Here is a 21,669-nt window from a genome sequence, read left to right on the forward strand (position 1 = left end):
AACTGGTTCCTCTTTGGAAGGGCTAACATTTTTCGGACGTTGGAGACCTTTGTTACTCAAGGTGATTGAAAATATTTCAGGGAAGCTACTGTTAGATGGATAGGTTTCTGTGTTTCTCAGTGTCGCAAACTTAAAGCTAAGGCATTTTCTGAAGTCTTCCAAATGCATACACGTGTCTCAGAAATTTGTAGGAAAGGTGAGTGAGTTAACCATATGTTCTGCAGTTATGACCCTGATTAGGCTAAATTATATTCCTTGTCTTCCCTACTAAATTCAAATCAGATGGGCTTTTTATAACCGCTAAAAGTGTTTGAGGGGAGCAAAACAATGTAAGGTTATACTTTCAATTGACTCATGCTTTAAAAGGACCATAGACTCCAAATTTCAGTTTTGTGGATTTATTATAAGGCAAAAAATAATTGAATATAAACACACCGCAATATCAGAGTATACAGATATATAAAAATCGGGACAGAGCTAAATCTACGACTATAATTCATTCGGCACAAAAGTCATAGTATGATGAACTTCAAAATCAAAATGCAACAAAGAATAGAAGCGGAGTCCAATTCTCTTTTCATTAGAGAAGAAAAGAAAAGTATTTTTCCCTACACTGCTCTACATGGAAATCCTACCTATTTCCCCGATTCTATCCTAACGTTGTCAGCACGTGTTGACTTCCTAAGAAGTACTCACGTCAAATGGGTTTGATAGCTTAAAGCTATGGAGCTCATTCTAAGATGCTCCTTCTCCTCCGAAAATAAGCAGAAGTCTCTAGAATCTGTCCCTGTGCATAGTACAAAAAGGCAATGTTCAACCTACAATACGTCATAGGATAAACTTTTCCATTTGCAACATTTTTCAGTAAGTTTCCACAGATGCTCTAACTAAATTTGTTGAATGGCCTTGCTTCTCAGATCTGCCAGACACAAAAGGCGTCCTCCCTTTTTGGCTTTCCAGCCTTCTTCAAAGACATTCCGGGTAAGTCCTTAAATCTAAGAATAACGAGGTTGAATTCCTGCACCTGCAGTAGGATGAGAACATACTGTCTTCGGACACAAAGATGGATTCAATTAATTATAATTCTTGAGCAACCAAGGAGAAAAGAAACTCAAAACAACCAGCAGTTTGGGCCTACAATTCAGGCAACTTGAACTAGACACAAATTTTACATTGCATGAATAATATTTCATCCTGCAACTTGTACATACAGGAATTATAGGTTTCTTTAATACATACAAGTCCTACTTAAATGTGCACACTACATTTCAATGCTACTATAACTGAATAAATGCATCTTAATAATCGCGAAACACTGCAAACGATAAAAATACATGTGAGTGCGTTTAAACCATGAGTATAGTGCACCTATACAATTTAGAGTGCTGTAAGGGCTCTATCAAACCCTTAGACATATCTTCCAGACTGATTCTAATGTTGTCCAAATTATTCTTTCCAATATCGTTACCTATCTCCAGGTTTCATGTTTTGTTTCTGATTTGAACTCTGTCCAAAGCAGTTGGGGAGAGAGGGAGTGATGGACAACAGAGTAATTCTTCACTCACAATCTGTCCAACCAGAGTTTACATTTTGCCATTTGTTCCCAGCAGTGGGTCCTGACACTCATTTTTAGGTCGAGCCTAGAGCACCGCATGCGCGGTTCTCTGGCGAGACTTTTAGTAAGGGCTTCAGAAAATGCAACCACTGTGGCCTAGAGCTTGCGTGCATGTGCGCAGGCACGCGCTTACGAGCAGAGGCGCCATATGGCTTTCCTCTCTCGTCATGGGTCACAGGCCCTGGCTGTTCTGTCCTCCTTTTGCATTCCATTCTCCTTATCGCCAAAGTTGAAAACAGCCCAGCGCGGACCTTCTCCAGCCTGCTCTTTCCCCTCTCGAGCCCTCACTTTGGACAGGGTGGAGGGAAACTGCTTCTGTTTACAAGCCTCACCACTATTCATGCTGTGAACAGAGCATTTCATTTCTTGAAAACAAGTGTCCCTGTCTCCCATTCTACTGTGGGCTGCTCACTCCTCCGGCCCCCACTTCTAGGCTTCAAGGTCAGTCTGCCAGCAGCTTCGCTCTGCAGCTCTTCCCTCCTCCTTCTTCCCCCCCCCCCCCCACCTTTTTCAGTTGGGAGGGGAAGGGAGGCTGGGTCCATTGCAAGCTTCTCAACCAGCAGCTTTAGGTATGTCATATAAGCTGCCACATTACCCTTAATACATAGTGCTTACCCCCTCTGCCCCCTGCTCTGTCCTAACACTTATCATCACGTTCAAAGCTCGCCGTGCTTACCCCCCTGCCCCCGCTCTGTCCTAACACTTATCAGGTTCAAAGCTCGCCTTGCTTATCCCCTCTGCCCCCGCGCTGTCCTAACACTTATCATCAGGTTCAAAGCTCGCCGTGCTTACCCCCTCCGACCCCGCTCTGTCCTAACACTTATCATCAGGTTCAAAGCTCGCCGGGCTTGCCCCCGCTCTGTCCTAACACTTATCATCGGGTTCAAAGCTCGCTGTGCTTGCCCCCGCTCTGTCCTAACACTTATCATCCGGTTCAAAGCTCGCCGTGCTTACCCCCTCTTCCCCCACTCTGTCCTAACACTTATCATCAGGTTCAAAGCTCACTGCGGTTACCCCCCTGACCCCCCCCACTCTGTACTAACACTGATGATCAAGTTCAAAGCTCGCCGTGCTTACCCCCCTGCCCCCGCTCTGTCCTAGCACTTATCAGGTTCAAAGCTCGCCGTGCCTACCCCCCTGCCCCCGCTCTGTCCTAAAACTGATCATCCGGTTTAAAGCTCGCCCCTGCTCTGTCCTAGCACTCATCAGGTTCAAAGCTCGCCTTGCTTACCCCCTCCGCCCCCGCTCTGTCCTAACACTTATCATCAGGTTCAAAGCTCGCCGGGCTTGCCCCCGCTCTGTCCTAACACTTATCATCGGGTTCAAAGCTCGCTGTGCTTGCCCCCGCTCTGTCCTAACACTTATCATCCGGTTCAAAGCTCGCCGTGCTTACCCCCTCTTCCCCCACTCTGTCCTAACACTTATCATCAGGTTCAAAGCTCACTGCGGTTACCCCCCTGCCCCCCCCCACTCTGTCCTAACACTGATGATCAAGTTCAAAGCTCGCCGTGCTTACCCCACTGCCCCCGCTCTGTCCTAACACTGATCAGGTTCAAAGCTCACCGTGCCAGCCCCCCACTCTGTCCTAACACTTATCATCTGGTTCAAAGCTTGCCGCGCTTACCCCCCTGCCCCCCGCTCTGTCCTAACACTGATCATCCGGTTCAAAGCTCGTCGTGCTTACCCCCCTCTTTGTCCTAACACTTACCATCAGGTTCAAAGCTCGCCGTGCTTACCTCCCTGCCCCTGCTCTGTTCTAATTGATTGATTGATTGATTGATTGATCATCAGGTTCAAAGCTCGCCGTGCTCACCCCCCTGCCCCCGCTCTGTCCTAACACTTATCATCAGGCTCAAAGCTTGCTGTGCTTACACCCCTCCCTGTCCTAACACTTATCATCAGGTTTAAAGCTCGCCGTGCTTACCCCACTGCCCCTGCTCTGTCCTAACACTGATCAGCAGGTTCAAAGCTCGCCGTGCTTACCCCACTGCCCCTGCTCTGTCCTAACACTGATCATCAGGTTCAAAGCTCGCCATGCTTGCCCCCTGCTCTGTTCTAACACTTATCAGGTTCAAAGCTCGCCGTGCTTACCCCCCTGCCCCTGCTCTGTCCTAACACTGATCATCCGGTTCAAAGCTCGCCGTGCTTATCCCCCTGCCTCCGCTCTGTCCTAAATCTAATCAGGTTCAAAGCTCGCCGAGCTTACCCCCTGCCCCCGCTCTGTCCTAAAACTGATCATCAGGTTCAAAGCTCGCCGTGCTTACCCCCCTCTCTGTCCTAACACTTATCAGGTTCAAAGCTCGCTGTGCTTACCCCCCTGCCCCCCACTCTGTCCTAAAACTGATCCTCATTTTCAAAGCTCGCCGTCCCTCCCCCCCCCGCCCCCGCTCTGTCCTTACACTTACCAGGTTTAAAGCTTGCTGTGCTTTTCCCCCCACCCGCCCCCGTTCTGTCCTAACACTTATCAGATTGAAAGCTCGCCGTGCTTACCCCCCTGCCCCTCGCTCTGTCCTAGCACTTCTCATCAGGGTCAAAGCTGGCCGTGCTTACCCACCTGCCCCACGCACTGTCCCAACCCTTTTCAGGTTCACAGCTCGCCGTTTGCAGCACAATATACTTGGTGCAATATGAACTGTTGCACGGCTAAACACTTATAAGGTCCCAAAAGCGAGACCTATTGGCTATGCCAATGTTGGTTGGGGACTGGAACTTAGTTTTCATCATCGAGATTTACGAAGAGAAAAACAGAAAACACAAAGTAGGAAATAAAATGTGCACAGCAGGAGAAAGGGATGAAAGATAACTGGCTAGAGTGAGTTCACGAGGTAGGTATTCTACAGTGGTGGAAAAAAACGTCATGAACTGTAGTCAAAATTTGGCGACCTTGGCATTCAGATCCATCAACATGTGTTTGTGCAGGTGACTGGCTCCTAAACAAACATCACCATTGCTCCTGAAATTTATTTTCTTATTTACTGATTAGGCATTTCTCGCCAGCCTTAGTGTTGCGTAAAACCTAGGGGAATCCAAGTGAAAGTTAAATAGACAGGCCATGGCCAGAGCTGTTTTCAAGTCTGGACTGTTGACCGTGAGATCCCACCCAAGTTGTGAAGAAGAAACAGCATAGATTAAGCTGATGTGAACGGTCAAGATGTTAATATGTACAATTCTTTTTCTGAGTGTGAGCTTGTGTTGCACTTATATTTATTCTATTTCCAGCCACATAAATATGATTGGTATATTACCATTATAGCTAGACCATTTGCTTATTTGTTTCATGTTTAAAAATCTAGTGGAACGGGGGCGTGGCTAGAAGCCAAGCAAGATGGCCGCAGCATAAAGGGGCTCCGAGGGTGAGACTGTCTCCCCAGTAATCCGCCCAATTATCCGCATTTAAAATTGTATCCAGAGACCGAATTTGGGTGGCTGAGGAGGAGCGGAGCGGATGGATCCGGCGCCGGTGACTATCAGTGGTCGGCAGCGCGAGTTACTGGGGGCGGAAGATGGAGGCCTGCACGCCTGGCGGAAGCCGGGGACTACATTTTGAAGCCCGGCTCACGCAACTGCCGCCCAACCGGCTGAGAGGGTCGGAGAGGAGGCGGCACATACCTGCGGAAAGTACGTCGGCAGGCGGAGGCAGTGGCGGCGCTGACGGCTACTTCCAGACCTGGGGCAGACGGGCGGCGGAGTCCCCCTGAGTAGACGGGGGCTGTGGCCTAGATCGGGCGCGGAGTCCTGTCGGGCACAGAGAGGAGGAGCCGCCACGTGAATTCGAGCAGGTACTGCAGCGAGGGCCTGAGCTGCAGTATCAGGGAACGTGCCGGGACACACGTGGTGCACCCGTGGGGGTGCCTAAGAAAACCGCTATAATTAGCCTGGCCGGGCTGGAGGCCCTATTGCTGGAGGTTCCCACCTGTGGGCTAGGAGGCAGTGTCTGGGAGCAGTGAGGGGAAAACGGGTGCGAGGCACTGCAGTCGGCGGCAGACTTGAGCACATAAAGCCAGCCCCAAATTTCGTGGACACTGTCTGGAGGCGGAAAGCTGCAGGACGGCTGCGAGCTGCAGCCCTACGCGGCGTACATGAGGCACGGATCCAATTGGGAGCGAAATAGCAGCGCCAGAGCACTACTGAGGGTACATTACGGTACCCCCCAAGGCAGTGCTGGAGTGACGCAGAACAAGGGTATACACGATAGCGAGGCAGTGTCGGGTGTGGGGCCTCCCAGTCGGTACCTATTGATTGCCCCCAACACAACAGTCACACAATCCGTGCAGGAGAGCAGCAGCGGAAGGGTGCTGCTGCGAAGCGGACAATGAGTGGCAAGGGGTCCCGCACGAACCAGCAGGGTAAGCTGGATAAGTTTGCCTACACTAAAGACTTTACTCCATTACCGGAACGTAAAGGGAAAGCTAAAAAAGACAAGGAAGAGGAGGGTGGCACCAAGGTGACGCTGGAAGATATCATGGCGACCCTCCACAATGTGCAAACCACGGTGGGCTCCATTTCGACAGATGTCACGTTCCTACGAGCGGACTTTCAGAAAATGTCCACCAGAGTCACAGAGGTGGAACAGGTGACGACGGCTCTCACTAAAGACACTACGCTCCTGATCAAGAAGGTAACGCAATTGCCGGCTGATAACCAGCGTATGGCGGCAAAGCTGGATGACCAGGAAGCGCGCTTCCGCCATAATAATGTTCGAATTACGGGGCTTTCGGAGACTGAAGGGGGCCCCGCCATGGACCTCTACATTAAAGACCTCATAAAAACACTACTACAGCCTAAAGGACTCTCTGCCTTCTTTTTAGTGGAACGGGCACATAGGGTACCAGGTGGCAGACCAAAACCCAGAGCCCCCCCCCCAGACCGGTGCTGGCCCGCATCTTCAACTTCCGAGACAGAGACGCCATTCTTCAAACGGCCTGGGTGGCACCGCACATCCGAGTGCAGAACTCTGTAATCTCTTTCTTCCCGGACTATACGGCGGCGGTCTCCGCACGCCGCAGGAGTTTCTTTGAGGTCAAAAAGGCGCTGAGGACCCGTGAGCTACCATATTCCAAGCTCTTCCCGGCAAAGCTCTGTGTAGTGGCAGAAGGCAAAACCTGGTTTTTTGAAACGCCGGAGGAGGCCCACGACTGGCTTTTGAAGGGTGGCGACCGGCGGAGAGGTCCGGAAAAGCGCAAAGGAGACGACGACTTCCTGGGAGAGAAGGAGATCCGGAGGACATTGAACAAGGAGGTGAAGAGGCAGAACAACTACATAAGGACTCCGGAGAGTGAGACCCTCGGGGGCTACCCACCTCCACGTAAGGAGGGTACAGACTGGTGTATGTTCCGGCCCACCTCGGTACTATGACTACGACGAATAAACCGATGGATAAGGACTCTGGGGCAAGGGGAAGATGCAGTCTTCCTCGGTCTACCCGCTCCCGTACATGCAAGTAAAGTTTCAGGGATTGGGTTCCAAGCACTCTGCTGAGTTGGGTTGGCGGGTAGTTTTGGATCCGCATGTCAGGGAGGCAGGGAGGGGGGTAGGGGGGTCGGGACTGTTTCTAGGTTCTTGGTATAATGGTTCTTTCACAGTTATGTACAAAGTTAGTTATGCAGTAATAGCGCACATGGTGAAGCGCTCCAGTTCAATACCGGGAAAAGTCACTAGCATTAATGGGCCCGTTGGGTATGGTAATGGGTGACGCAGCACAGGTTAAATTAGCTGAAGGCCCCATCCACACGGTGCCGACTCTTTCCCTACTCACGCGGAATGTGCGTGGCCTCGGAGATAAAATAAAACGTGGCCTGGTACTGCAATGCATCAAAAGGGGTGGCCCGGCAGTGGTACTATTGCAAGAGACACATCTTAGGGGCACGTCCAGCAAAGCAATGGACAGATGGGGATACAAAATGGTGGTACATTCAGAATTCACGTCTGGATCCAGGGGGGTGGGTATATTGGTTAGGAAGCAATTCCCATTGATAATAAAAGATGTTAAATTGATGGATCAGGGAGATTCGCCGCCATTGTTACACAGTGGGAGGGGCGGCCCCTAAACATAGTGACTGTTTACATCCCCCCAGTGCTGCACGCAGTGACCCTCCCGGATCTCAGTGTGTTCTTACTTGGGTTGCTGGAGGGGGAGCTACTTATTGGCGGGGACTTTAACGCTATTTTGAATGAATCCTTGGATAGGTTTCCTTTGAGAGCGGGAACCCCCGGAGTATCGCGCCTGGGGAGCTTCATGGATGCAATAGGTCTTATAGATATATGGAGAAGGCACCACCCAACAGAACGCCACTTCACATATCACTCAAGTGTCCATAATAGCCTAACAAGAATAGACTATTTCCTAGGTTTGCTGTGAAGTCTTAAAAATATAGATACTATAGAGATTAAGCCCCGGGGCATCTCTGATCATTCCCCACTGCTGCTCAGATACTTATTATCACCAGAAGCGACGCCGCATCTACCCGATATGCCCTGGCTATCTACAAGTTCCCAAGATCAGGAGGGCGCTCAAAAAGGTAACGAGCCACTAATTTCAAGACAATGCAGGGTCCGTTGCTTCTTCAACCACCCTCTGGGAGGCGTTTAAAACAGTCATCAGGGTACAGGCCATAGCTTCCATCATAGCACATAAACGGGAGGGGCAACTGGAACTGCGGAATCTAGAGTCCGAATTACACACTGCAGAGATCCAACATGCTAATGACCCAACTCCTGACACATCCCACATCTTGCGCCTTAAACAGCAACAACGTAGAGAACGCTAACAGAATTGACTAGACAGCAGCTGGAAGCCACACGCCACAAAGTGTATGACATCGGCGATAAGGCCGGGAAGTTACTGGCGTGGCTAGATAGACGGGAGAAAAGTGATAGATGGATTGCACAGCTTTGCACGGAGGAAGTACAGGCAACAACTAACCCGCATACAACAGTGCGCACGCTGGCACGCCACTTTCAGGCAATCTATTTGTCGGACTCTGAGATGTCCCTAAAGGAGGCGCTGACATACGTACAAGACCTCGCAATGCCCAAACTAACCCCAGAGGAGGCACGAGAGTTGGAGGGTGATCTTACGGTAGACGAGCTGCAGGCAGTCATTGGGACGCTGCAATCGGGTAAAGCTGTAGGGCCAAATGGCATACCTGTCGAACTCTATAAGAGGCGGGCAGACTCCATTACACCTTATTTGCTGAATATGTTCACTGATAGTCTGAGGGTGTGCGAACTCCCGTCGGACCAACGTACGTCCACCATAGTGGCTGTTCTGAAAGCAGGGAAACCTGCAGATAAATGTACCTCATACCAGCCTATCTCCTTAATAAATGCAGAGGCTAAAATCCTTGCAAAGCTGCTGGCAAATCGGCTCACACCGCATCTATCGAAACTCGTACACCCAGATCAATTGGGCTTTATGCCAGGCAGGAACACGGCTCTTAACCTGAGGAGACTACATGGTGGTCTTGCACGCGCAATATACGTGCAGGAAATGGCAGTGGTGCTCACGCTGGACGCAAATATGGCATTTGACATGGTCAAATGGCCCTTTCCTTTCGCAGTGTTACATCATTTGGGGTTTGGTCCAAAATTCTGTTCCTGGGTTAAACTCTTGCACACCAAGCCAATGGCCCATGTTACAGCCAATGGTCACATTTCCGATGACTTTCCCTTAGCAAGAGGCATGCATCAGGGCTGCCCATTGTCACCGCTACCTTTTGCTCTGGTGTTAGAGCACTGGCGGCGTGGATATGATGGGACCCAATGATAGGGGGCCTTAAATGGACAGATAGCTGGGAAGATCGAGTGTCCCTATACACCGACGATATTTTGTTATATCTGGCCTCGCCGAGACGCTCCATATTGGCCATCCTAGATGTTTGTACGGCTTACGGCAAGGCGTCGGGGTACACCATAAATTGGTCTAAGTCAATACTGTATGTGCTGCACGGCCCACCGCCACATCTTCCTGAAAGTTGCCCGCTTAAGATTGCAGGAAGTACGTTTAAATATTTAGGTCTATGTCACTGTCGAATCTGGTGAATTTTTTCATAAGAATTTGCAACCGCTGCTGGAACGTCTCAAAAGAGACTTACAACACTGGGGGACACTGCCACAGACCTTATTAGGGAAGGCAGCACTTTTTAAAATGATGGCCCTACCCCGATTCCTATATGTTTTGGAGAATACCCCATACCCAGTGCTGCCAACTTACTTTAAGGCTATTTCGGCACAGGTCTCTAACCTTCTGTGGGGTAATAAACCTGCAAGTATTGCGCAAGCCAAGTTATTGCGCGGATGGTACAACGGTGGGATAGCACTCCCCAACATACAACTTTATTACTGGGCAGCGCAACTGAAAGTGATTAATCAATGGGTGCATGTCTCACAGTCGGATCCGGCATTTAAGGCAGACAGGGCGCAACTTGGCATGAGGGACATGCTGACTCCCCTATATGACAAAAAAATAACCTTAGCAATGTTCGGTCCACTGCGTCATACACTTCCGTTGTGGCATACGGCACAGGCCAAACTAGGATGGCGAGGGGTACTGACCGTGCTAACTCCACTATGGGACACGAAACGGCTAGGCAGACTTAGGAACAGTAAGGGATTTGATAGATTGGGTGATATTGGGATATCCACGGTGGGAGATATGTGGCAGGGAGGGGCGATAGTCTCCTGTGAGCATCTTCAGCAGCAATACGAATTGGCCCTCTCGGAATTGTTCAGGTACACACAGATAAGACACACCCTAATAGCAGCGCTACCTCCCGGCACAGAAGTTCTGGAGGCATCCCCTATGGATGATAGGTTATTGACTGATTACGTGCCGAAGAAGGCCACCTCTTATGTACCGTAAATTAGTGAATAACATGCCCGACCCGACGGGATCCTTGAGAGAAAAATGTTCTCAAGACATTGGTGATATTGATGATTCAGAGTGGCAGGAAGCATTGGCATTCCCAAGGGAGGTGGGCATACCCTCACGCCTCAGACTAGTGCAGCTCCGCATCCTACACAGGTCATACTAAACTAGACACACCTTACACAGGATGGGAAGGGCAGAACACCCTTTCTGCATGCGTGGTTGCGGGGAAGAGGGAACCTTTTTTCATACCATATGGGATTGTCCTAGAATAACGGAATACTGGGCACAGGTAATGGGAACTATATCGCAATCGGAGGTGGTATCGCTTATACTGGAGCCAAGACGATGTTTATTGAATATATGGCAGCCGAATGACTTCACGCGATCTGGGCAGATTTGGGTAACACTGGGAATTATGGTTTCCAAAAGGAATATAGCACAAAAGTTGGGAGTGGTGGAGGTGCCATCTCTTGCAGCTTGGGGGAAGGGTCATGGATGCGGCCATGATAGCCGAGAGGGTGGTGTTCAGTAGTAGAGGATGCCCTAAAAAGTGGAGTAAAATCTAGGGGCGTGGAATAAATATAGGGGTGATATTTGTGATCCACCTCCGGACCGAGATGATGGTGACTCACTCAGATGAGATATGAAGTGGGTGGATGGACGGGGCCCGGTTTCAGATGCTGAGCAAAAGCAAAATTGTGACTTTATGAAATGAAATGAAATGAAATGAAATGAAATGAAATGAAAATTGCATTTGTATAGCGCATAACTGCCCTAGGGCCTCGCAGCGCTTGAAGATAAAATGGTTTAGCGCAGGCTCGGGGCAGATCAGCAGGATTTAGCAAACAAATGCGTTTTCAAGGCCTTTCTGAATGAGAGGAGGTTGCTATTTCCTCGGATGGCAAAGGGGAGGGCATTCCAAAGTCTGGTCGCCGAATGGGAAAAAGAGCGGCCACCCCAACGGGCTTTGTTAATTTTAGAGGAGGTGGCCAGCTGCAAGGTACCAGACCGAAGGGGGCGTGCTGGGACATAAGGCGTGACCAAAGGGTGCAGAATCGCTGGGCCTACACGGTGAAAGGATTTGTGCATAATGCACAAAGCTTTAAACTGCACTCTGGCAGCCATTGGGAGCCAGTGGAGGTCTTTCAGAGCCTTCCTCGCCGACTGCCGACGGGAGAGATTGAACAGTAGGCGGGCCGCACTGTTTTGTGTGACCTGAAGCCTCTGCAGTACCGAAGCCGGTGCTCCTAGGTAGAGAGCATTCCCATAATCCAGGCGAGAGAGAATCAGGGCCTGGACCATGGTCCTCCTCGCCTGGAAAGGGAGCAAAGGGAGCACCCGCCGGAGCATCCTCATTAGTCCAAAGCAAGTGGCGGCAGTCTTAGTAGCCTGGACCGAGAAATCAAGGGCGGTGTCAAGCCAGATCCCGAGGCTCTTTATCTGGGACTTGGGGGCAGGAGGAGCGCCAAGACATGGTGGCCAGACGGGTGCAAGAGCAGACGGGGAGGGATTTCCGAGTAGAATGATGTCTGTCTTCTCCCCGTTAAGCTTCAAACAGGAGGCTTGCATCCATCTGGCAACAGCCTCTAGACAGGGGCCTAAGGTGTCGGATGATCCATCTGCGTGGTCTAACGAGACCACAAGCTGCGTGTCATCCGCGTAGGTGACTATACGCACACCAAAGGGATGGACTATCCTGTCCAGAGGTTCCATGTAGGCGTTAAAGAGGGTCGGGCTCAGGGAGGAGCCCTGAGGGACCCCACACCTGAGAGGGTGTTTGGGAGAGACTATCTCACCCTCGAAGACCTGGAAAAAGCGCTCACTCAGAAAGGAGGTAAGCCAGTCTAGAGCCGCGCCCGACACGCCCATGCCCGCCAGTCGGAGTAATAGCGTGGCATGGTTCACCGTGTCGAACGCGGCGCTAAGGTCTAACAGGATAATGGCCACCTTTCCTCCCCGATCCAAAGTCGTTCTTGCTTCCTCTGTAACCGCTAACATAGCGGTTTCTGTGCCATGTTGAGGGCGAAAACCTGTCTGGGAGGCACGCAACAGACAGTTGGACTCCAAATAGTCTGTTAAGATATTGTTGGCGTGCCTCTCCAGCAGTTTACTCAGCCAGGGGAGCAACGAAATGGGGCGATAGTTGGACAAGTTGCTCTGGTCCAGGGAGGGCTTCTTGAGAAGCGCCCTCACCATGGCGCACTTCCAGGGGAGTGGGACCGACCTGGCCACGATGGAGGTGTTTAAGGCTTCCAGGATGACAGGACGAATAACGTCCAGTGCCTTGACAAGGATCCGGGGGGGTGCCGGGTCATTGGGAGACCCGGAAGAAACTTTAGAAATTAATCTATCCAGGCTGCCGGCATCAAGAAGCGGAATTATATCCAGTTTGCAGAGAGCCGGAGAATCAGCTGGCTTAGATGGGACGGAGGGGGCGTTGACCGTAGGATTACTAAAAGAAGAGTATATGGTCGAAATTTTCTTGGAGAAGAAGGCAGCTAGCTCATTACAGCGGTCTTGTGCCCCTTCAGCAGTAGGACGCTCAGCCGGGGGTGAAATAAGGGACTTGGCTATCCTAAAGATTTCCCTAGGCGCGTTGGCTGCAGCACTAATTTTCCCTTCGTAGAAGGAGGTTTGCGCCAATTTAATCTCTGATTTATAGAGCCTTATTGCGGACCTATAATCATCTTTCCTAGACAGAGAATGGTCCTTCCTCCACGCTCTCTCTAGTTTGCGGCAGTCAAGCTTTAATAACCTCAGAGCAGGAGTGTACCAGGGTGCAACTTTAGGTCTTCTGATGAGTTTACAGGGGCGTTTGGGAAGAACTCGGTCTAGGGTGCTGGAGATCCAGTGATCAAAGTTGCTAGAAGCAGAGGCAGGGGTCAAGGCCCTTCTCGGGGGGTCTTGAGTGAGAGCCAATGTCCAGTCGGTGAGGGGAAGTGAGGACCATTTCCTGCCCATGTACTTGGTAGAGGCCTCACGGGGGGAACAGGAGTTAGAAAGCCAGGTGAACGGTATCAAAAAATGATCAGTCCAAGGCAGTGGAACAGGGGACTCTACATTAAGGTTGGTATTACTGTATATGTGATCAAGGAGATGTCCCTTCTTGTGGGTCGCCTGATGGCCTCTCTGGCAGAGGTCTAACGCTTGCATGTTGGCACGCAAGTTATTAGCTGCCATATCCTGGGGGTCATCTGAATGGATGTTAAAATCCCCAAGCAGGGTGAGGTTAGATGAGGTCAAGACTGCGTTGGCAGTGAGATCAGTAATTTGAGTGATAAAATTATTCAGGGAACCCGGTGGGCGGTAGAGTAAAATACCAGAAAAAGTGGTGGTAGGGGAGAGATCAAGTGCAAAGTGTAAGCTCTCGCAAGTCAGCAGGGAATTAGGAGTGACCCGACACTTAAAGCTGTCCCTGTATATAATTGCTAGGCCTCCGCCTCTCCCCGATTGGCGGTCGAGGCGCTTAAGTGTGTAGCCTGGAGGTGTGGCCCATATTAAGGACGGGTCGTTGTCAATCTGAAGCCAAGTTTCCGTTAAAAATAGGGCGTCAGGATTAAGCTCATCGATCAACAGATGCAGCTCTGTGAAATGTTTGGGTAGCGACCGGCAATTAAGGAGATACATTCTCCAAGTCTCTCCCAAAGGGAGGGAGTCGCTATATGGGCGGGAGGTGCTCCATGTACAATGTTTACAGTGATGGTCGATATTAGCTGGGGAGACAGAATGGCAACAGGAAAGACTGACGGGGGGACGTAAGGAGTGTAACCTCGTGGAGTTATAGGCAATTCGAGTACCCACCATGGTGCCGGTCACCACCCCAGACCCGGGCCAGCGAGAAGCGTCTGGACGCGGACTGGCGCAGACTGGCTTCTCTTTGGCGCCTCTTCGGCGCGTATACGGCGCTACCGCTGCGCGTCACCGCTGCGCGGGGTGGGAAGAGGTCATATAGATTAGGCGAGGGTGGAGACTAGCCCGTCAACCTCCCCAAGATGGCTGCCCAGGATGGGACAACCAGGAAGTGGTGTCGCTTAAGCCTCCCTCCACACAATCAGCACAGGCTGTGGTGGACCGGGGAGTAGCGACCAGAAAACAAGTAAGAGCACAGAAATGTAATTTTAAAAACACATATTCTCACAGCAATAGGTTTTTAAAATTGTTAAAACGAAATAGCAGCTTGCAGAAGTGTAATTTTAAAAACACATATTCTCACATCAATAGGTTTTTAAAATTGTTAAAAACGAAATAGCAGCTTGCAGAAATCCTGGTCACATTCAAGCGCTAGCGCTATGATCTTCGTTTGGTAGGTGATCGTGCGCGCAATATTCCCGCCCTAAAATAGTGAGGGCGAGGGGGGAGACTAGCCCGTCAACCTCCCCAAGATGGCTGCCCAGGATGGGACAACCAGGAAGTGGTGTCGCTTAAGCCTCCCTCCACACAATCAGCACAGGCTGTGGTGGACCGGGGAGTAGCGACCAGAAAACAAGTAAGAGCACAGAAATGTAATTTTAAAAACACATATTCTCACATCAATAGGTTTTTTAAATTGTTAAAAACGAAATAGCAGCTTGCAGAAATCCTGGTCACATTCAAGCGCTAGCGCTATGATCTTCGTTTGGTAGTCGGTAATTATGGTGATGAAGTGATGTGCTACACTGCTTTTTTTATGTACAAGAATGTTTTCCTGTTTTGTTGGAATAGAAATAAATAAAAATCTTTTAAAAAAAATAAAGAAATCTACTGGAACAAAAAACAAGGGGTGTACTGATGTCTCAATATTTTTTGGGCATGTCCGAAGTCATTGTATAAGGATCAAACTCTGCACATCATTTGATATGCTCCATTGAGAATCGGGGAAAGGTATGATCCAATGTTCTTATGGATGTGACATTTCAAGTTTGTAAGGCTGATACAGGGTCAGTGACAAGCACCTATCCTACATCAACGAAGCTTACTGCAAATATTGACACTGATGGTATTAGACTTTGCTTTTTGATGTAAATGTGTGAAATGGTACACACACTCCAATGGTTGAGAAATTAATGATACCTGCATGTCATTGCCGTTATGATGAAATTCCACAGTGTGCAGTCCAAGCAAAAATATTTACCGTTTCTATCTAGGCCACGGAGCAGATGTTAAATGTGTGGACTGGCATCCAACAAAGGGTTTAATTGTGTCTGGAAGCAAAGACAGTCAACAACCAATCAAGTTTTGGGATCCGAAGACTGGGCTCAGCCTTGCTACATTGTAAGTTATGGTTCTTGCTCTGTTTTTTGGGGGATGAGGATCGGGAAAGCTTATTTAATAGTATTACCCATCATGTTTCTGAGAGCTTTACAAAGGATTTTGTTAAAAAAATGAGTGGGAGTTCGTAAAAATTGGAGAGTGGTACTGATATGCATATGTAGTATAAATGCACATCGGGCAAGCCAAAGTGAAGGCGAGATACCGGAACAAAAGTAAAGACATAGTTCAAAGTATTTCGTTTTGTATTTTTTTTTTTTTTACATTTGAGGCACATATTTGAATCACTTAATATGAATATAGTTATGAGAGCTTGTGTTTTTCTATTTTTTCTGTCTCTAACCACATTACTATTTACAACTTATTGCTATATTAGGCAGTCAATTAAGTTAATTATTGTGCATTTTTTTATATTTAAAAATCTGTTTTCACCCTGAAATAAAAATGGTCCTGCTTGTGTCCCAGTGTTTGTTGGGCGTTACGATATCCACATCGCCGTTTATTACAGCGCTCCTGTGGAAAAAATAAACAGATCAAAAGCCATCAATCCCCCTGTGTGATCATTTACTTTTTGTATTTTAGTTTGATGTCTTTGTAGGTAACAAATTCACTGCTACATATCTCCACTTGAGTACACATGTTATCATACTGCTACGTGATTTTAAAATACACCTGTCTCCAGCATCTTTAGCACTTGTAGACGTGGTCTTTTTATATCTGTTTCCATATTGATATGGTAATGCCACAAAGTAAATGCTTACTTCTTTAATTTAAACACTCGCTAACGCAACCGAAATTCAGTTTGCCTGTAGATATTGAACACATTACCTTATTTGTAGATTTCTTGGTGCGTTTTACATAGGGTTTCACAAAATTCGAGTACATTTTAAAAAAACGAACCTATGGGGGAAGTAGGATTCAACGAAAGTTTGTCATAATCACTTTACTAGAAAACAATACTCTTTTTCTAGAGACCCCTCACCCACCAGGGTTTTCCTTAGGTGGCATGCTTCATCTGTCTTTTTCAATCTAGATTCAGTCTCTCTTTTCTAGTAAGGTGATTACAACGAACCTTAGTTGAATCCTAGTTCCCCCATAGTTTCGTTTTGTTTTCCGATATACTCGAAGTTTGTGAAACTATATACAGTAAGGAGGGTAAACCTAGCCTTAACCTCTACCACCCCTGTTTTTAGGTCTCGCGCCTAGTGTTGCAGTGCGAGACTTCATGTAGGGGCTTCTGAAAGCTGACCACACAAATGTGCGTGTGCTTTTGTTTTCGTCGGCTGCAATTGGCCTTTGCATGCGTCTTTTTAAAAAAGACAGCACACAATTGGTGACAGGCGGGTGCATGTCCCAGCTTCCTTTAGAAATGTAACCGCCCATGGCCTATTGGTGTCTGTTACGCGCAGCAGAGGCATATGGTTTTAATTATAAATATGTGTTTATAATTAGCGCACGTTTGATTTGCTGCCGCGCGTCCCTGCTCCTCTGTGTGCGTGCGCACCACTGGTTTCGATTCTGTGCTTGTTGTTTTGGAGGCCGTGTTGCTGGCCCCGCCCCCTCAGGACACAAACACAGTTGCCCTAGTGATTTTTTTATGCTTTTTGATCGCTGCTGTGTTAGAAGGACCTACCCCAGGAAGCTATCAAAGCAATGTGTCTCTTCAGGCCTCTGAGACAGGACTAACAATTCTATTGTATTTAAGGGAGCCTGACAAAACTGCTGAAATCGAAACCATTTAGATTAGACCTTGGAGCTTCTCTTGTAGGAAACGTGGAGACTTTTGCGAAAACCTCCTATGTCTGTAACACGCTTGGACGCTCACCATCCTGTGATTCTGGGCAAATCATTTAATGTCCCCGTCTGTGTCTGACAAAATTAATGTGTTTGTAGCGCAACTGGTGCTGATGTAAAGCGCTCTGATATCTTCGGGTCGAGTTTGCGCTATATAATACTCCTCAATCACTGTCCATCAGTTAACAAATCAGGTTCTTAGAAAGGTTTGGGCTAGTGTCACGTCAGCAACAATAAAAGTATACAAACACTCGTACGTGCAAAGTGGGCAATTGCCAACATCAGCGCCTTCCGAGGGGCGCCACTTTAAAAATGTTCAGAGCGGTGCTAAGAGTTTCACTGTAGCGGCAAGAATGCCAGCTGTGATGTGGGGTTTATTTCTGAGTTCTCCGGCCTGACTGCACACACAAAAAGATGCCGGCCGCGCCTTTTTATTTCTCTCAAGTGCTAGGAGCGTCTGGGAGGGGCGAGGAGCAAAGCTTCAAGGCAGCTGACTGGGTGGATTGTACAGCATCCACACTAACTGCAGCGTCTGCAGAAACTGAGCCTTGTTTTGGTTGTGTTTTACATAAGCACATCCTGTTCAGTTGATTTAAGACGTTAAAAATTAAATGTTTCTGACCGAAATTTCTCTCTTTTTAGATACTTCAGATACCTATGTGTAATGGTTTATGTGCATAGAATAATAAAACTACAGTTTTGTGGCATTATTTATTAAACTGTAAAACTACTGATGTTGTTGGGGTGGTGTTAAACCATCATTATCCTTCCCTAAACGCACTCCTCATGATGCACTAGTCTCATCACAATATGTTAATGTGGCTTGGAAAATGGTCTTCCAAAAAAAAAGGCTGCAGTTCTACTGATAACAAAAAGATGACCTCATAGAGGCTTGCATGGAGATGACAACTGTAGTTACATGGCCATTCAAATGAGGTATTGTTTGGCAGTTCATGGAAATAAAATGCTTAATTTTGGCTACTATCCAGCTGAGATACTAGATACTGTCTGGGCATATTATGTAGCCCTGCCCAGTAGGTAACCGCATAAACACAGACTAGCTTATATCTTCTGGAGATGGCAGGCCCTGTAAAGTTGTTGTTTTTTCTCCCACAGAGCACTGCAGATGCCTGTTGGTGCTGTTCTGATTCTGCTACCAACTCCAGTTTGCAGATTACAGATCTTCCCCTGTATTTTTATCAGGAGGCTCTCATTCGAATATTTCCAAGATGATTCTGTAGATTTGTTTCGGTAGTATTCTATAAGTATATAAGCGCGAGCCCTGTGAACTGATATCAGTTGCCTTCTTTACCCACCCTTCAACATGGATCCACTCTCAATGTTGTGGTTTTCCAACAACTCCAAATTAGTCACATACTGTGTGTCTCATTATATGTATCTATGGTGCTTGGGCTCCAGTATTAACTCAGTCATGTAGTAAGTGCGCCCACATGCACCTGAAGTCAATCGGGAGGCGGGAGGCAAAGCTTTGTCACCAAGCATAAGAAGTCGTCCTGTTTAAAACAGGGGTTCTGCTCCCGTTCCAAATCACAGAACTGTTCTGGGTTTGTCACACAGTTCCCGCCTGAATTCCCTGTACCTCTTGAAGTCTTCCAGTAAGTTGAAGTTGAAAATTCGTCATAAGTGGAAGAAACCCATGGGGCATTCTCCCATTCCCTCCGCTCAATGGTGAGATTGAGAAGTTGCGAAGGCATCAATTGAATGGTTCAGTATCTTCTGACTACCAGCCAGTCCTACATTCTGTCCTGGCAGCCCTGAATTTCCTGGACCTTGGAAGAAATAGCCGCTTTCAAGAAGGCCATGCTGCAAATCTCCAGCTCTCTATGGTGCGCCTCAAACTCCATGAAGCTGCAGGAGCCACCAGTTGGTTTTTCACTGGCAGCCTCTTTCTTGGTACAGTTTGCCCTCTTGACTTCCTTTCCCAAACCATTTCTGAAGCTGTTCTAGACTTTCACTCTGGCACCAGGGTCCACACGAGTTCCTATTGTGCTGGTGTCCAGATTGCCGGTTTTGAATCCAGTCGTAACTATTTTCTTACGACGAGCTATGGCAGGCCTGTGTCATGCTACAAAATAAGGTGCAATCAGTTACTGTACAGCAAGACCTTGATCCCCCTCGACACCAGTACTATCAGAAGATAGAGTCCCTCTTCGAGTCTGACTCTGATGCAGTTCATGACATACTTAATGCCTCCCAGTACACTGATGATGAGGAGGCAAACAGTCTGCTTACCACCCCTGACCCCCCCACCCACACCATGTTGTATGTAGACTTGCAAAATGCCTTTGGGCTAAATCCTCACCTGGGATATGGTTGTATTGGTGTGACAACTGAAAAAAGTGCCTCTTTCGCTGTAGTAGTGCCAAAAACAGGAAAAATTCTATTCTGGCAATTGCTCACTCTGGAATCCAAATCCAATTTATTGACTGAAATTCTACAATCTGGTGCGTTTAGCAAGGCATTTACCATTTAACAAGGCTCTTACAGACACTCTAATGGCTACTTATTCTGATAGAGACTTCGAGCTGCAGATTCCTCACCTTTTGAATGTTCCCCAAGCTTCAGACTTGAGACAGAATCTTTTCCAGTAGTGCTTCTGCATGCCATAAGATGGCGCTTTGCAGCTCTGCACGGACGCCGTTCCGCTCTGGAAATGACGTGAGGACCTAAATAGTCACCACTCCTACGTACCATCAGTTTCTTTCTTTCTGCGCCATCAGACGTTGGTCAGGAGCTTTATCTAGTCTTTCAGAGACACTTTACCATGAGTTTGTTTCTCCAAATTACCTGTGTGCACGGAGTTTTACCCCCTAAAACAACAGGTTTCAAGCCCTGTAGCAAAAAGAGGTCTGTGATAGATCCCCACCAGGTGTGCCTATGGTGTCTGGGGTGAGGCCACATCTCGGAAACTTGCAGAGACTGTGTGCCAGTCAACCCGGAGGCCATCAGGGAATACAATGTGGAACTTTATCACCAAACATAAGAACACTCAGCGTCCCATTCAGTGTTTATAATCTGAATCTGCTCCTGGAGTCGGTGGAGCCGCTCCAGAGGCCCGTCTTCGTCATGCTTCAAGTCTTCAGGTAAGCACAAAAACATAATCGAAGGAGAGTCCAGCTCCTTTGCACTGCTCGCACTCCCCTAAGCAAGCGCGTAGGCACCGCAAGCAGTCTCTCATGCTCTCGAAGTTGGCTGACTTCTGAGATGATTCTGCAGATGGTTCCGGCACAACCCGAATTTCCAGATCCTTCACCCACACTTCACTGAACTGAAGAGTTCAGCGCAGCCATGCTTCGGTTCTTCAGTTCCTTACCGACTCGTGGCATGCCTTCGGGCCCAAAGGAGCCACAGGATGCTCTCCACTTGGAATACCGCTGGTGGCTTCGCCGTCGACGCCATCTAGTTGTTTTGTGCCAATCTTGCCTTTGGCTCCTGTTCAGAAGCTGCTTCTGGCACCCACACCAATGCCGCTTCCGGATAGGTCAACACTGATGCTGAACTCTCTGCCCGGAAAGTGGCTTTGATTGGCCTCTTCTGCGCCGGTCCGACTTCAACCGACGTCATACACTATTTCACCTGAGGGCCCATTTCATCACTTGAATTACCACAAGCAGGCAACATTTTTTGCATTCTCTTTTTAAATCCGACTCTGAGCACGATTATGACACAGGGGGGATACGTTTGCTCAGCCATACCAGGATCACAACTGGTAGAGTTCTTGCCGGAGTTCAGTGGGCTAGACACCTCCCCAGAGACAGCTCTTTTCTCTGGCGTCACGGATCCTGTGCCACGAAGCCTTGCACCTCTGGAAATGGCTGGATTTCCAGGGAATTTTCCTATTGGAGAACCACCTTGCAGAATCCTTGAATGTCAGGGCGGGTGAGCTCCGTAGTTAGCACCCAGCTGATGTTGAGTGGTAGTTACATCCAGAGATGGTGCAAGGTCTCTTCCACAAATGGGGATAACCTTGGCTAGATCGATCGCCAGTGCAGAGAACACGCAATGTCAGCACTTCTGCTTGTTAGAGATTCCAAGGTGTCTCTCATTCGGCGACACATTTCACCTCAAGTGGAAGTCTGGACTCCTGAATGTCTTTCCACCAATACCGCTGCTTACTTGAGTT

The 21,669-nt window shown here is 48.4% G+C and overlaps 1 protein-coding gene across 1 annotated transcript in view; it reads left to right on the top strand.

Moving 5' to 3' along the window:
• WDR33 (WD repeat domain 33) overlaps positions 1 to 21,669 on the top strand; it is an 833,238-nt gene that overhangs the window by 532,705 nt on the left and 278,864 nt on the right. The window contains exon 8 of the mRNA XM_078665596.1: positions 15,608 to 15,734. Within this exon, the coding sequence (XP_078521722.1) occupies positions 15,608 to 15,734 (127 nt within the window). The remainder of the gene's footprint in view (positions 1 to 15,607; positions 15,735 to 21,669) is intronic.

The sequence above is a fragment of the Lissotriton helveticus genome, chromosome 11 (genome assembly GCF_964261635.1).
Source record: "Lissotriton helveticus chromosome 11, aLisHel1.1, whole genome shotgun sequence".
Classification (NCBI taxonomy): Eukaryota; Metazoa; Chordata; class Amphibia; order Caudata; family Salamandridae; genus Lissotriton; species Lissotriton helveticus.